The following is a 15,019-nucleotide window of genomic DNA, read 5'->3' as shown; positions in this document are numbered from 1 at the left end:
GCTGGGCAGGGCAGGGATCTGGGGGCTGGCTGGGAGAGCAGGTGGGGTCACCCCATGGCTCCCTCCTCCCTTCTCGAGCCCCCTCAAGTCCTTACTTACCTGCTCTGGGGCCCGGGTCCAGCTCCCTGTTGCTGGCGCACTGCCTGCCCTGCACAGGCAGTCAGTGTGCTTCAGCACCAGGGCAAGGGCAAGCCACAGAGGTGCTCTGGCAGCCAGAGGGTGTGTGTGGAGGACCCAGCCTCCAGTTGCCTCAAGGCACGGTCCCCACTTTTTTTCACTTTGTTTTCTTTTTACCCCTGGATATCCAGGCATCTAATTTTGCACCCAGGCTGCAAACATGCAGCGCAGAGAACCTTTTCCCATTACCGCGCGTGTGGGTTCGTCTGGACATGCCCATAATGCCTTAAAGTGCAGCAAGGAAAATTTAGGTTGGATATTAGTTAGAAAGCTGCTCTTCCTATCAGGGTAGTTAAATACTGGAATAGATTACCTAGAAAGTAGTGGAAAACATTCTTGGAGGTTTTTTAAGAACATGATACACAGACACTTGACTGAGATAGTTTAAATAGGAATAATCATGACCTGAGCTGGGCTTTGGACTAAGTGACTTTTTGAGGTCCCTTCCAGCCCTATTGTTTTATGATTTAGTGGATTTAATCCATGGTATCATGATTTAAAGGAATTTGGACTTTACAAAGAGTGAAGGCTTTCCTAAAACAGATTATACCAATGCCCATATAGTGTCCCTTCCTCTCCATAGCCAGTTTCCTGAAGGCAGAATTTGGCCTGAACTCATTAGTGCTTCTTTTGTGATTGATTGGAATTAAAACCAAGCTCAAGTTGTGAGACAATGGTTAGTTTTGTGGTTTGGGGAAGAAGGGATCATTTGAGACCCAGCATACATTGGATGAAGTGGATGACTTCTAATAGAATTTTAATGGCCTGAAAACACCCCTTAAATGAAAATGCTCTATTAGAACAGAACTGCAACCTTGCCAATGCAAAATCAGTCCCTGCAGTACAATTTTAAGTGTTTTGTCCGCTCTGATTTTCAGTATTCCAAGCCATTGTCTAGTAATTAGTTGTGTATTTCTCTTGAGTGGTGTAATAAATGTGTAGTTGGAAGCAATGTTTGAAATGACCTAGTACTCAAGGTCTAAAATAAGACCAAATGTCTTATTTGGCCAACTGGTACGTTGAAAAATATCTCAGTGATAGAGGTGGCATTTCTGTTGGTGATAGATGCAGTCTTAGCCTGCTAATAAATTAAGGCCACGATTCCATTACTGCTATTCAAATGCACTAAGTGAAAAATGGGGCAGCTGCAGCTTTCTTAGACAGATACGTGTAAAAATATTTTACATTTGTAGTCATATTTATGGATCTTGCTAACAGGCTTTCTTTTTGATATGTGTCTGTATCTAGTTATACATGTCTGTACACACAGATGTAAGTGTTAGTGTGCTTGCAAGAGAATCCATAGGATATGATATGCAGGAAACCCTTGCTATTTGCAGGTTTGGCATTTGCGGTTCTAAATATTCGCGAATGCGAAATGTGTATCTTAAATGCACTTACAGGAGCTCAGGAGCTCTGTGCTTGCCGCCGCTGGGTTCCTGCTGTTGCCAGCACAGCCATGTCCTCCCCCCGATTGCCGGGAGCACTGCATTCATGATGTTCGGGAATGCAGTGTCGTATTCGCGGATTTCACCATTCTCAGGGAACTCAAAAACGTATCCCCCGTGAACGGTGAGGGTTGCCTGTAGTCAACACTAACTATTTCTTTCTTTCTTTCTTTTTGTCTTTAATATAATCACAGAATCCTTGGCCACATGCTGGTCTGAGCTCATTTAAGTCTTGAATATTTATTTGTGGCAAAACACATTAAAATGTATTGCTGGAATCCAGTGTTAAAATTCACCAAAAAAAAAAAAAAAGAGAAAATGTTCAGGCTGGAATATCTCTGGCTCTCTGTACAATGTCTAAGACTTGGAGAGTGCACATGCAAAGTTCCTCATACTCTGTCCATCTTATATTGGGGTGCACACATTGGGTACATAGATTTTCAATGCAGGTGCTATTGTCAAAACCTAAAGATAGGAGAGAGCAGAACTGTAACCTTGGCCTCTTCCAGATCTTGTTGAGAGAGAAGAATATGCATCTTTGCAAATGAAATGGTAAATATATTTCTTTTCCCTGAAGTTTCTGGAATGCAAGAGTGAGCATGTGATTTTTCCTGGTTAGAGGCTATAACAGTAAGACAGTGGAGTCCCAAACTTATAGTGCCAACCTTTTCTCCAACACATGCAGATAAGATTTTAATTTTTTGTAATTAACTTGATTTTCATTTACCTCTCTATAGTCCTATGTCTGTCTATATTTATATTTGTTTCCTATGTTTCTTGTAAACTACCATTATACTTGTAGATTAAGAACAGACATTGCATTTGTCCCTAGACAAGTTGTGCCTGTGTTTGTCCTGGAACAAAACTATCTTGAGATTAGCATGTATACACATCACTCTTCTAATCCGGGTTTAGTGAGTGGCTGAATATACTGCTTCTTTGCTGCCATTGATTCAGTGATACAATCCCAGGGTAACCATTCAAATGCTGTTTGAAATGTCCTAAGGTAAACTATTAGTGCTTCTTATCCCATACCTTTTTAGGAATTTATTCTGGGATAACAGACCTAGACTTCTGAATGATTACACCTGGGATAAAATGGTTTAGCCTGGGACAAATGTGACAAATGTCTGTAGCCATACGAATATAAGACCAGACTTTTAGTACTTTTTATAAACTGTGTATTGGGAATGGCTTTGTTTCCAACTGGAGAGCAGGCATATAATACAGTCTGTCTGAGAGGAAAGCCATTCTTATGGTTAGGAATCTGTCTTTGGCTTAAGAGATCTGGGCAGATTGTCGACCTCTGCCATGGAGTTTCTCTGTGACTTTGGGAAGGTCATTAAATCTCTCATTGCCTCTGTTCCTTTTTTCTAAAATGAGGCTAATATTGACTCTCCCTCATCTATTCTTTTTTTTAGCTATTTTGATTTTAAAGTTTCTGGAGCAGAAACTCTGTAACTGTGTGTTTGTACTGTGCCTGGCCAAACGAGACAAACGCCTCAGTTGAATCCTTTAAGTCCTAAAAGTAATGTATGTATAGAAACATTTCTTGAAATTTTTCCTTCAAAATGCCTATTGGCAGAACATTGCTTTTTGTGGAGAAAAATCACACATGCCTTATTACCGTGGAACTGTTGTTATTTTCACAGATATATTTTGACCAAAAACTGAATGATATGGGGGCAGATATATATTCAGTTTTAGCATTTTCACTGAAAAGTAGAAATTTCCAATGGGGAAAAAAATCAAGGCAAGTTCTCTAAATATTGTTAAATTATGTACATAAATCATTTGCCTAGGAACAGGGACCTACCTAATTCACGGAGGCTGCCTCTGGATTTCACAGTCCTGGCACTATGTTAGAAGCCATTTTCATGGCCGTATGCGGCGAACCTCCTCCACCCCTCTGATTGTCTGAGGGGCCCTGGAAGTCCCACCTCTCCCTGGAAATTGACAGGTGGCCAATGAGTGGGGGGGAGGGGGGCGCTCTGCCACAAAAATCAGCGTTCCCCCTTGTTCTCCCCATGCTTCAGGACTCCAGGGCTTCCCATCTCTGTTTACAGTTCTTCCCCCACCCTCCCCCATTTTCCTACTTTTTCACAATCCTCTCACTTTTTCGCAGGGACCAGGCTTTTTCATGGGGAACCTACCAAATTTGCGGTTTTTGCACAAATCGCAAAATTGTGGATTTGATAGGTCCTTACCTATGAATAGTAGTGCTCTGCATACTTAAATGCATGAAGTAAATCCAGGAAGGGCTAATTCTGTAAAAATAATAAAGTTGCGGCGTATCCTTTCCTATCTGATGGTAACAGCAAAGGAGTTTGTTTCAGAAGATGATGAGGGTTATTCTCTAACCATTTTGGAACTCCATAAAGAGTCTTTCCCCTCTCTCCATCTTCATCTAATCTATTATAGTTGTAACCTAGATTTTCTTCAGGAGATGAATGTTCATAAATTCTTTAGCTTCAGAAACTTTTAGGTAAGTTACAAGACTAATCAAAATGTTGGACACTGCCATTTTGTACCTTCTTGGTACCCATTGTAGTTTACATTTTATAGTTCTTAACTGGCAAATGTGTCACCTGAATTACTTTTCACTATGGTTTTATGGGGCACTAAAGGCACTTACGACAGTGCTTCCAAATTTACAGGGCATGGAAACAAGACCAAGTGAGGTCTGGATTTTAAAACATTTGGCAATTTTAAGAAAACGTATTTTAACAACCACAAAATATTCTATTACAAACATCCTGATTAAACAACTATGCATACAAATTGACCTACATTGGCCTGGTCCAGATTGATACCAAGTTAGCTAAGCAAGTGTTTTTAACTTGAAGCTGGTGAAGGTTGCAAACATCCATGTAGCTTAATTTGGAGTAGAGATCTGTATCTCAGGTGAAAGCAGAACCATTATAGAGGCATAAGTACAAATATTTCAAGGTATGAGAGTGTCACTATAGAGAGAACTGCTCATGAACTAAGGTTCTGGACAATAATGTCTTCTGAATAATTGATGAAAAGAAGACTTTTGTGCTCTCCCATTTTGGCCATTTTGGAGTTGCTTTTTAATTAAATTGGAGTTCATTCTTATTAACGTTAATTCTAAAAAATATTTCTATCCCATAAAAAGCAATTAACTTTAGTTGTGCTGCACTGGTGGTAATTGGCTGCAGTGCCCTCAATACAACCATGGAACCCTGTATTCATTAAGCATTCAGAGGTTTCTGAACAAGAAACTTGGTGGTATATAAGAGAACAGCATCTCATAGTAATGTGGACTGTTCTGGCTTTAAGGATATGTTTTTAGAGTATTCTTTGGTTACAGAAATGCTGACCTTCTAGAGTATTCACCAGAGCATGCAATAGCTTGCTGATATTTCCTGTAAAGTATTTTACAACAAGAGAGAGAACAGGAATGGGAGCTAAAAGTCTTGTTTTTTATACTACCTCTAAAATGTACTATATAACATTTGGCATGTTGCTCATTTCATGACCTTTGAAGTGCCAAATAAGCAAGAGTGCCATGTGCCCAAGATCTCTGAACAAAAATGAGGTGTCATGTCTCTGTGTCATACCATCCCTACCTACATACGTAGTGGGAATAATAACGCACATCTGCAAATCCCAGAGATTTGTCTGCTGTTTCTTTTAAACCCAGGATTCCAAAACAGTCATGCATAAGCGAAAGCTATAGCTTTGGGCCTACAGCATTTTGGGAAAGATGGAAGTTTGAAACATGCGTTTTTAGCGCAGGCGCCATTCTGTTTTGGCCTAATCTCCACTAAAGCCCAGAAACCCTCGGTTGCAGTCCTGCAATCCTACTGAAATCTTATTCAGTAGGATTTTTTGACATCCTTGTTTTTGGTAGTAGGAGGCTGGATGCATTGACCCCAAAGGCTTTTTCCTTATCCTATGTTCATATGTTTTTAAAATAACTAGAATTGTAGTATATAATGGAGAAAAGAATCTGCCCTGAGGTTTTTATAGCATCTTATTCTGTCTTTGAGATTCATCTCTCTCTCTCTGTCATATACAGGTACAAATTAATAGGAAAAAAATAGGATTAACAGATCAAGTAGTCCAACCCCTGCATGAATCCTCATTAACAATTACATAAACTGTGCAGTGGCCCTGTCCTTTAGTTATGAGTTTCACATTTGACTTTCAAGTTATTAGACTACCATCCATATCATTCTCAAGTAAGATGGCATGATGTAGTCTGCAGTGAAGACAGTAAATGCTAATGACTAGGAAATGTAACATAATAAAAGACATGCCTTCAGCACCTTCCAAACTATTTACCAAGGCACATTTCCTGATTCCAAAGTAAGTTGCTAGTGGTGGAAAATGATTTGAAAGGAAATCAGGTCATTTTGAAGATAATACTGTATATCACTAACATTTAACATTGAAAGGAACAAAAAGTACAGGAAAACTAAATTGTGTGGAAGTATCTGGGATTTGGGAACCAGATGCACATTATTATTCCTACCGTATAGGTACGGATGATATGACACACAGACGTGGCACCTAATTATTTTTCCAGAGATCTTGGACATATGGCACTCTCACTGATTTGGCATGTTGAAGGTCATGAAATAAATAACATGCTAAATCATAGAAATTTAGGGTTGGAAGGGAACTCAGAAGATCATCTAATCCATCCCCTGCTCAAAGCAGGACCATCCCCAACTAGATTATCCCTGCCAAAGCTTTGTCTAGCTGGGTCTTAAAAGCCTCCAAGGGTGGAGCTTCTGTCACCTCTCTGAGTAACCTGTGCGAGGGGGTTATTAACCTCCTAATGAAGAAATTCTTCCCAATATATATCCTAAACTTCCCTTGCTGCAACTTGAGATGGTTGCTCCTTGTTCTGTCATCTGCCACCACTGAGAACTGTCTTGCTCCATCCTCTTTCGAACCCCCCTTCAGGCAGTTGAAGGCTGCTATTAAATCTCCTCTCAGTGACCTCTTCTCTAGATTAAATAAGTTCAATTCCCTCAGCCTCTCCTCAGAAGTCATGTGCCTCAGCCCCCGAACCATTTTTGCCCTCCACTGGACTTTCTCCAATTTGTCCACATCATTTCTGTAGTGGGGGGCCGAAAATTGAACACAGTCTTCCAGATGTGGCCTCACCAGTGCTGAATAGAAGGGAAGAATCACTTCCCTTGACCTACTGGCAACACACCTACCAATGCAATCCAGTATGCCATTAGCCTTCTTGGCAACAAGGGCACACTGCTGGCTCATGTTCAGCTTATTGTCCACTGTAACCTCGTGGTCCTTTTCTGCCGAACAGCTCCCCAGCCAGTCAGCCCCCAGCCTGTACTGGTGCATGGGATTGTTGTGTCCTAAGTGCAGGACTTTGCAGTTGTCCTTGTTGAACATCATGAGAATTCTTTTGGCCCAGTCCTCCAATTTGTCTCTTTCTGAATCTTAGCCCTACCCTCCAGTGTCTTTACTACTCCCCACAGCTTGGTGTCATCTGCAGACTTGCTGAGGTTGCACTCCATGCCATCTTCCAGGTCACTGATGAAGACATTGAACAAAACAGGTCCCAGGACTGACCCCTGGTACACTTGACTTGATACCAGCTACCAAATAGACATTGAGCCATTGATTACTACTCTCTGAGCCCTATGTTGTGGGAGACTGTATCAAAAGCCTTGCTAAAATCAAGGTACACTATATCCATTGGTCTCCCTGCATCCACAGAGCCAGTCACCTTGTCATAGAAAGTAATCATGTTGGTCAGGTATGACTTGCCCCTATGCTGACTGTTCCTGATCACCTCTTTCTCCTCCAAGTGCTTAGAAGTGGATTCCTTGAGGATCTGCTCCATGATTTTTCCAGGCACTGAGGGGAGGCTGACTGGACTGTAATTCCATAGATCCTTCTTTTTCTCTTTCTTAAATATGGGCACTGGGTATGCCCTTTTCCAGTCATCTGGGGCCTCTTCTGATTGCCATGAGTTTTCAATTATGATAGCCAGTGGCTCTGCAATCACATCAGCCAATTCTCTCAGCACCCTTGGGTGCATCCTGTCTGGCCCCATGGACTTGTATATGTCATATAGTGCATCTGTCTTGGAAGTGGCATAAAAAATAAGACTTCTGGCTCCTATTCCTGTACTCCCTCTTGTTGTAAAATATTTTACAAGATATATCAACAATCTGTTATGTGCTTCTGACTGAGATATGCAAGTTGCATTTCTAAACTTAGGATAGAAGTTAAGGGAAAGGCCAGCTCCTACCACTGAGTTATTGTCCTGTTGAAGGGAAGCCATATAGCATGGTAGTTGCAAGGCTGTGGTACATCATGGGAGAGGTATTATTGCCAGGAAGCCTGGCCCATTGAGAACAATGGGGATATGAGCCCCCAAAAGACTACTCTCTCCTTGGGTCTTGTGTCAGCATTTCAGAAGCCGAACAGCCAAATTTTAGAAGTCAAAAAGCCACATTTCAGAAGCCGAATTGTTCACTTTAGAAGCTTTCATTTTTTTTTACAACCAAAATTTGGAAATTCATTTAAAAAACAGATGCTTTTCATCATCGTTGTCATAATCCTCACCATCATCATAGCTTATGCAAAATCCCAGTTTTCCATTGGGGAAAAAAAGTTTTGACAGAGAAGTTTCAACTACTAGCTCAGGTTCTTATTTCTAGGGGAGCACAGTGAGTGTTGCCCCTTTTCCCAGATGCTACTCCTGGAATAGGTGAGGTGACCTGGGATGGTAGAAGGGACTGTTCAGAGGTAAAACCAAACCAAAAATGAAATATATATCATCATGTTATATGTATTAGCAAATAATTAAGTGCTACTTTATATGAATGAGTGTAAATTCTTGGAACATCAGTAAAGAAATTGTAAGACCTCTATGTATTAGTGAAAGAGGTGTCTGATATTCCAAGTTAGCTGAAGTGTGCAAGATTTCCCTAGGGGGTATACCCCTGAGGAGATTCATCCATACAGGAGCTCTGCTAAGTAGATTACTCAGTGGAATATAAATAAAATGGAGAGATGGGAAGAGGCAAAAGACACTTTTTTTGATCAAACCCATGCTCCTTCTGTGGCTTGTTCAGCTGATAGCATTTGACAAAGGAACCTCTTTAACATGCCTTCTGGAAAATTACAATGTGTTGCTGTAACTCCATTGTGCACAGAGTGTAGTGTTCCAGTTAGGGGTGACAGATAGGCACATATGGATCCAAGTATATTATTTGCTTAAGGATTCTTTTTAGGTACCGATTGCCATAGTATGTGGATGCAAGTCATGCACCCTCCTCCCCCACCACACACACCTCCGGTTGTTCAGAAGCTTAACCAGAATTATATATTGAACCATGTTCTGAAACTCAACAAACTCAGGTTCTACAAGACACCCAGGGAGCTTGCTTTATAGTCATGTATTTTCCACTGAAAATGTTTTCCCTTCAGTTCTCTATCATGCACAGCTCAGGACATTTGGCAAAAATGTACCCCAGCCTCAGCCTCTGCTACTCATAAGGTATGTAGGTCCCCTATTTATGAGGGGCTCTAAAGATTAGTACTGATGACTTTAATTGCATTAGGACACATGGAAAGCCCATGCAAAGCCCTGGAGAGATGAGGTAAGTTCTCTGAACCTACCGGAGAATCCAGAAAACAGGCAAAGGTAAAAAAAATGAGCTTAAAACTGGAAGTGGGTTTTTTTTTGTAAACTATCCTTCCAGTCAGCTTCACCTCTTATTTTTTTCAGTACTGGGCTTCAGGCATGCTGTTCTCATCCAGGCTCCTTTGTGAGCTAGGTACATGGAAAGAAAGGAATAAGTGCCAATAGGATTTGAGGTAAAAGAGCTAACAATGACTACTGTGTGAACAGCACTGAAGCTTAAAAGCTTCCCTCTCACCCATTCATAGGGTAAAATGACACAATGGAACCTCTAGTTAAGCCCCAAGGGGCGCCTGTACACACCACAGGTTTGAATCCTCATTAAATTAAAAATAAAATTATAAAATTTAAACTTGCTTATTTTGGAGTGTCACATCTGTGTTTATACACACTAGGTTTTTCAATGAATTAAGCCGGGTCCCTGGCCAGTGCCGCAAGAGAGTGGGACTGTCCAGCACTGCCCCCCTAGCCCAGGGTCCCCCACCCACCCTGTGCCCTGCCATGCAGCTTTGGAAGCAGGGAGCTGGCAAACCACACAAGAAAAAAGAAAGCTGAAGCAATTCAAAGGGGTGAACTAAAAAAAAGTTGCAGCACCATGTGATGGACAAAGAGGCTCATTACACACCCTTGAGTACCTTTGTGTTTGCACGCAATGAATCCATGGACATGACACTTTAATTCCCAGCGAGTCAAACTAAACTATAGCTGAGGATTTTTAGCCTACTGCACAAGAAAGACTTTTAAAGCACTGGTAAATCCCACTCGTGCAAATAGACATGCAGTTGCAGCGCATGGAAGGGCAAAAACTGTGGTGTGTACATGAGCCCAAGAAGGATCATGCAAAGGATGAGACTTCACAGGAAGGAATAAAGACATTGAGTAACAAAGCCCTGCTACCTACCAGAGCTTTCCAGCTTGTCAGAAACATGTTCAGTACATCTTGGCTAGCCAGATTACAGGTTGATGATAGATCTAATTGAATCAGCTTAGATGCTTGACCTTTAAAACTGAACCCTTGACAAGAAGTTTTTCTCTTGAATTTACTGCAGTGTCATCAAAGAGTTGCAATTTAACAAAGAATGAATCCAGGTATCACGTTAATGATTCAGTGGATCAGGGCTGTTTGAAAATTAGAACATCTCATCCAAGCCGATGTATCAGTATTACCCAAAACTAGATTTTGGTAGTATTCATTTCTTGCAAAAAGATGTTTAAATAAGTGAGGTAACTGGGAAGGACATTCTTGTGTTCAAGATGCAGATTTAGATCGGGAGAGTCGGGTTTATTCTCTGTCACTGGAAGCAAATCACTTCATTTTTCTGTTCCAGTTGCCTTGTCTATATAGTAGGGATTGTAACAGGGTTTTTTTTTCCTACAGATGGGTATTGTGAGAGTTGATTAATTAATGTTTGCAAATTGCATTGGGATCCTTGAATAGAAGGTGCTTAACTGTAGGTGTTAGGGGTTGTTGTATGGTCAAACAGGTAAGGCAGAGTCCTGGGATGCATGAGTCTGGGGTTCCTTTCCCAGCTCTGTTACTGAGTGGCATTGTTTCCACTCTCATCTCTTGTCTATTTATAATGTTAGTCTTCCAAGTAGGGGCCGTCTCCTATTTAGTCTCTCCAGTAGGGGGAGAGGGTAGTTATCTCAGTGGAGGTCTTATGGACACTCCTAGAATACATACAATAATCAGTGTGTTGAAGAAAAGGAATATTATAAATCTAGACGAGAGAAGAGCAATTTTCAAGTGTTGTCAGCAGTTGCCAGGGTATCAGTGTGAAGAGGTTTTGTTTCTTAATGCTCTGGGTTTTTCATCTCAGTTAAAACCAGGCTGTGGAAGAGAATTCACTGAGGACATCCCATGCTTACTCTTGGCCTGAACTTTTCCAGTGTGAAGCCACAACTTTAGATCTGTTTCTTTTCCCTTTGACAGAAAGATTTCGGGATTTGCTGCTTCCACACTGGAGTCAGGACACAGAGATTCTGCCCATCTTTCATCAAAGGCATTACCCCAAGTAAGTAAAAATGCTTCCTCAGGAGAGCAAATCTTTATACATTTGTAGTCAGGGAGGGAAGCACTGATAGCACAAGCAGATGCTTCAGTGTAAACTCTTTAAGGCAGAGCTGTCAGGGAGCCTCCCTTGGAATAATCCCTGTGCTCTTCACAGCAATGTCAGGAAGAAGCAGACATGCCTTGCAACCGCACCCAGCTGTCACTGAGAAGTCAGTGGCAGAGAGCAGATGATAAGCTGCAGGGATCAGTGTCTGGTGGAGCCTCATTTCACTTGACACTGTGTGTCGACATAGGCAGATGTTTTGTCAGGCTAATCCCTGCTCTTGTCTTGTGGGATCCCATCATTTATGCTGACAGATTCATTTGGATTTTAACAAGCTACCCTCCGGAAACATGTGAGCACTAAAAACAGTTTTACTGCCCTCGTTAGGGATGTGTGGGCAGGCAAACTAAAGGCACAGCCCTATGCATTAGGAACAGGCAGTACCACGTCCCTTATGTTATGGTTCCTGCAGTCCTCGGAGGGATGTGGGGGAGTGGAGCACTTTCCTCAGTTAGAGAGCTGCTTTGTTTCCATGCTCAAATCATGGAAAGGTTTTAATGTGCTTTTACGCTGCCGCCCAACAAAAGCCCATATGGTGTTGTTTTGTTGAGCATCTTACACAACACCTCTTCCCACAAAGCCAATCAATAGCCAAATTAAATAATAAAAAAAAACTGGGTTTTTTTGCTGAGTTAAAACAAATAACAGAGGGAGCATTGAAATGATGTTCAAGGGAACGGGGGCACTGTCAGGCCAGCGAGGCTGAAAGCTGCAGGACGGTTGTTCCAGGTGGCAGGTGTTGCAGAAGAGAAAGTTCTCTTGCTAACTCTTGCCAGATTGTGAGGAAGGGAGAGGTGAAAGGCATTAGGTGAAAAGAGGGAGCAGCGTGGGGATGAGAGGTTTGTGATCACTGCTTGAGCATGTCTAGGAATGGTGATGAAAAGAAAAGGTATTTTTTTAACTGAATCATGAAATGGACAAGGAGTTGATAAAGCTGGAAGAGTATAACCCTAAGGATACTGTAAATGAGGAAGAGTTATTTTTCAGAATGGGCCATGATTAGGTTGGTTGGCTAACTAAAAATTGACGTGGTTGGTCTGAAATACTGGCCCCGGGGAATCCAGTGAAAATTCCCCCACTCCTCCCCTGATATTTATCTTGGGTATTTGCACTACCTGTTGTCACACAAATCCCTGAGCATTTCCCATGTAAGATACATGAGTAAGCATGAAGTGCCTAGTGACCTTTACAGAGTCTCTGATCCTGCTCCCTTTCTGTAGGCTGGACTTCTACTTGGGTTGAGATTTTTGCCTTATTTATCATATTTCATTAACAGTTTTGAAAATCCTGACTGTAATCATCTTCCTGCCTGGCTCTTTTGGTTAACACTTAAATGCTCTGGAGCCCACTGTAGCTGGTCGCCCTATGTAGCATTGATAGCAGTGATGGCAGCTTCAGGTTAACTGGATTCCAATAATGTTTTGTGAGAAATTATGTGCTAATAAGGAAAAGATGAAACGGGGCTGTATCTTTTTTTTATATCATAATGTGTGTAACCCTTCTGCCAGACACTGGTCAACAAGGCCGGGTTCAAATTTTGGGGTACCCAATAAGCTTTCACTGTGTCTCAAGCCCTCACTGAATTTGGCTGGAGGGGCCTGCATAAACAATTCGCCCTCCTCACAAGCAGTATAAACACCAAGGACAGATGTATTACAGAAAACAGAGGCAAGGAAAACAAAAGAAAAAAAAGATGCAATTTAAAATACTATCAACTACAAAGTACAGCCTCTAGTTTGCACCCCTTTTGGGGAGACTCCAGCCACACCAAGGCAGTCTGAGATGTGGGGGCTCACTAGGGTGGCCGTTGAGGTACCTCAATAATAGAGAATAGTTGCATTTAATGCAACTGGCCCCACCACCATAAACGTTGCGTGCCTCTGGAGGCTTGAGGGGTATGGCGAGCTCCTGCAGGCGGCGGTGGTGGTGGCGGGAGCATGGCGGTGGTGAGTGGGGAGCTCCCGCAGGCAGCGGTGGTGGTGTCGGTGGTGGGAGCATGGTGGCGGTGAGTGGGGAGCTCCCGCAGGCAGCCATGGCGGTGGCAGCACCAGGGCGGGCCAAGCAGGGAGCTCCCGCAGGCTGCCGCAGTGGTGTCAGTGGTGGGGGTGGGCCAGGTGGGGAGCTCCCACAGGCGGCCATGGCGGTGTCGGCGGGGGGAGGCATCCAAGCAGTGAGAAATAGAGGACATAAAGGCATCTGGTTTCATATCAATAGATGACAGAGGACCAGAAAACCGAACTGTCCTCTATAAAATCAGACGAGTGGCCACCCTAGGGCTCACCCAAAGGGTTAGTTTTGGCCTGCACCCCTATACCTGCTACTTAGGAAAGTCCTGTGACCTGCTCCTTGGGTTTCACTGCATCTTGGGGAGCTGCTACTGAGTGTGGGGGGTCCTTCTGCAGCACAAGGGACCCCTTGTTGCTCCCTGGGAAGCTGCAGAGCAGCAGTTTCCATTTCCACATGGTTGATTTGCAAGGGCGGGGGGGGAGTTGACCGCCCTCAAGAATTGCTAGTCCCAAATCCCACAGCTCCAGCTGGAGCAGAAAACTGCAAAAGAACTCAAAAGAAAAGAAACTGGGTCTATCCTGGTTCTTGGGCCTGGCCTGCAGATGGGCTCAGCTACCCAGCTAGGCTGAGGCACAAGGACTGCTACAGCAAGAACAGGTACCAGGCTGTAATCCTGGAGGTTTGTCCCAGGAATTAATACCCCCATGGTATTATCCCTCCCCAAACCCAGGAAAGCAAAGTGAATACAAAGAAAGGGAGAGGAGAGGAGTCCCAGACTCAGAGACTCCCTCACTCCTCTGTACATGAGACTTGCCCTTCACGTAGGCTTCTCTCCAGGGTCCCCCAACCTCCAGCTCCCTCTTCTTATGTACCTGGTCTGACATCACCCCAAGTATCAGGTGAGGGGTTGCCAGATTTCTAGTTTTTCCTCTTAACCAATTTATTTGACAAGAACACTGCCCAGTTCAGCCAATGTGGCCAGGGGTCTGATTTTCCCTGCTGTTACCTGACGGAAACTAGTTTCTTGTTTCCAGTCCACAGCAGGGTGTCATAAACAAAAGCCTCAGGTATCAAGACACAGCAGGCCATCTGTTCTGCCTAGTGCACAAGCAAAGATGAGAGGAGAGAAAACCATGAGTATGTACAGCAAAGCAGATACAAGAAAGCAAACAAAAAACCCCCAAAAAATTATATATAAACTAAAACCAAATACTTAACACACTTGACAGTACAAAATTACTTGTACAGTTTGTGTTCTACATGTAAAAATGGATGTATTTATTGCTGGCAATGAGTCGGGTTCTGTAATGAATGGCCAGACTTGCTGAGCTGCCAGCCATCTGTAGGTCTTTCTGAATTCACTGGGCACTGCAAGTACTTAGGTAGCAGCATAAATTTGTGTTCATTGTAATCTTATGCTGTTTGTAGTATTGAGTGGTGATGCTGGTTGAAATGTTCATTGTTCTACATTTATAGAACCCTGACAGACATTAACCTTAAGACTTGACCAGGGATCCTGGTTTTCTCTGATTAAAAAAAACAAACAAACCCAAGTTTTAGATTACAAAAAGTAACCCAAAATTCACATTTTTCCATGATCAAAATGAATTACC

General features: G+C 42.7%; 1 protein-coding gene across 5 annotated transcripts in view; it reads left to right on the top strand.

Moving 5' to 3' along the window:
• NOX4 (NADPH oxidase 4) overlaps positions 1 to 15,019 on the top strand; it is a 267,629-nt gene that overhangs the window by 173,180 nt on the left and 79,430 nt on the right. For all 5 annotated transcript variants that reach the window (XM_019525104.1, XM_019525105.1, XM_019525100.1 and 2 more), the window contains one exon: positions 11,216 to 11,297. In XM_019525104.1, coding sequence (XP_019380649.1) covers positions 11,216 to 11,297 — 82 coding nt within the window. The remainder of the gene's footprint in view (positions 1 to 11,215; positions 11,298 to 15,019) is intronic.

The sequence above is a fragment of the Gavialis gangeticus genome, unplaced genomic scaffold (assembly GCF_001723915.1).
Source record: "Gavialis gangeticus isolate Ggan-Ray unplaced genomic scaffold, GavGan_comp1, whole genome shotgun sequence".
NCBI lineage: Eukaryota > Metazoa > Chordata > Crocodylia > Gavialidae > Gavialis > Gavialis gangeticus.
This window is presented reverse-complemented; position numbering and strand designations above follow the sequence as displayed.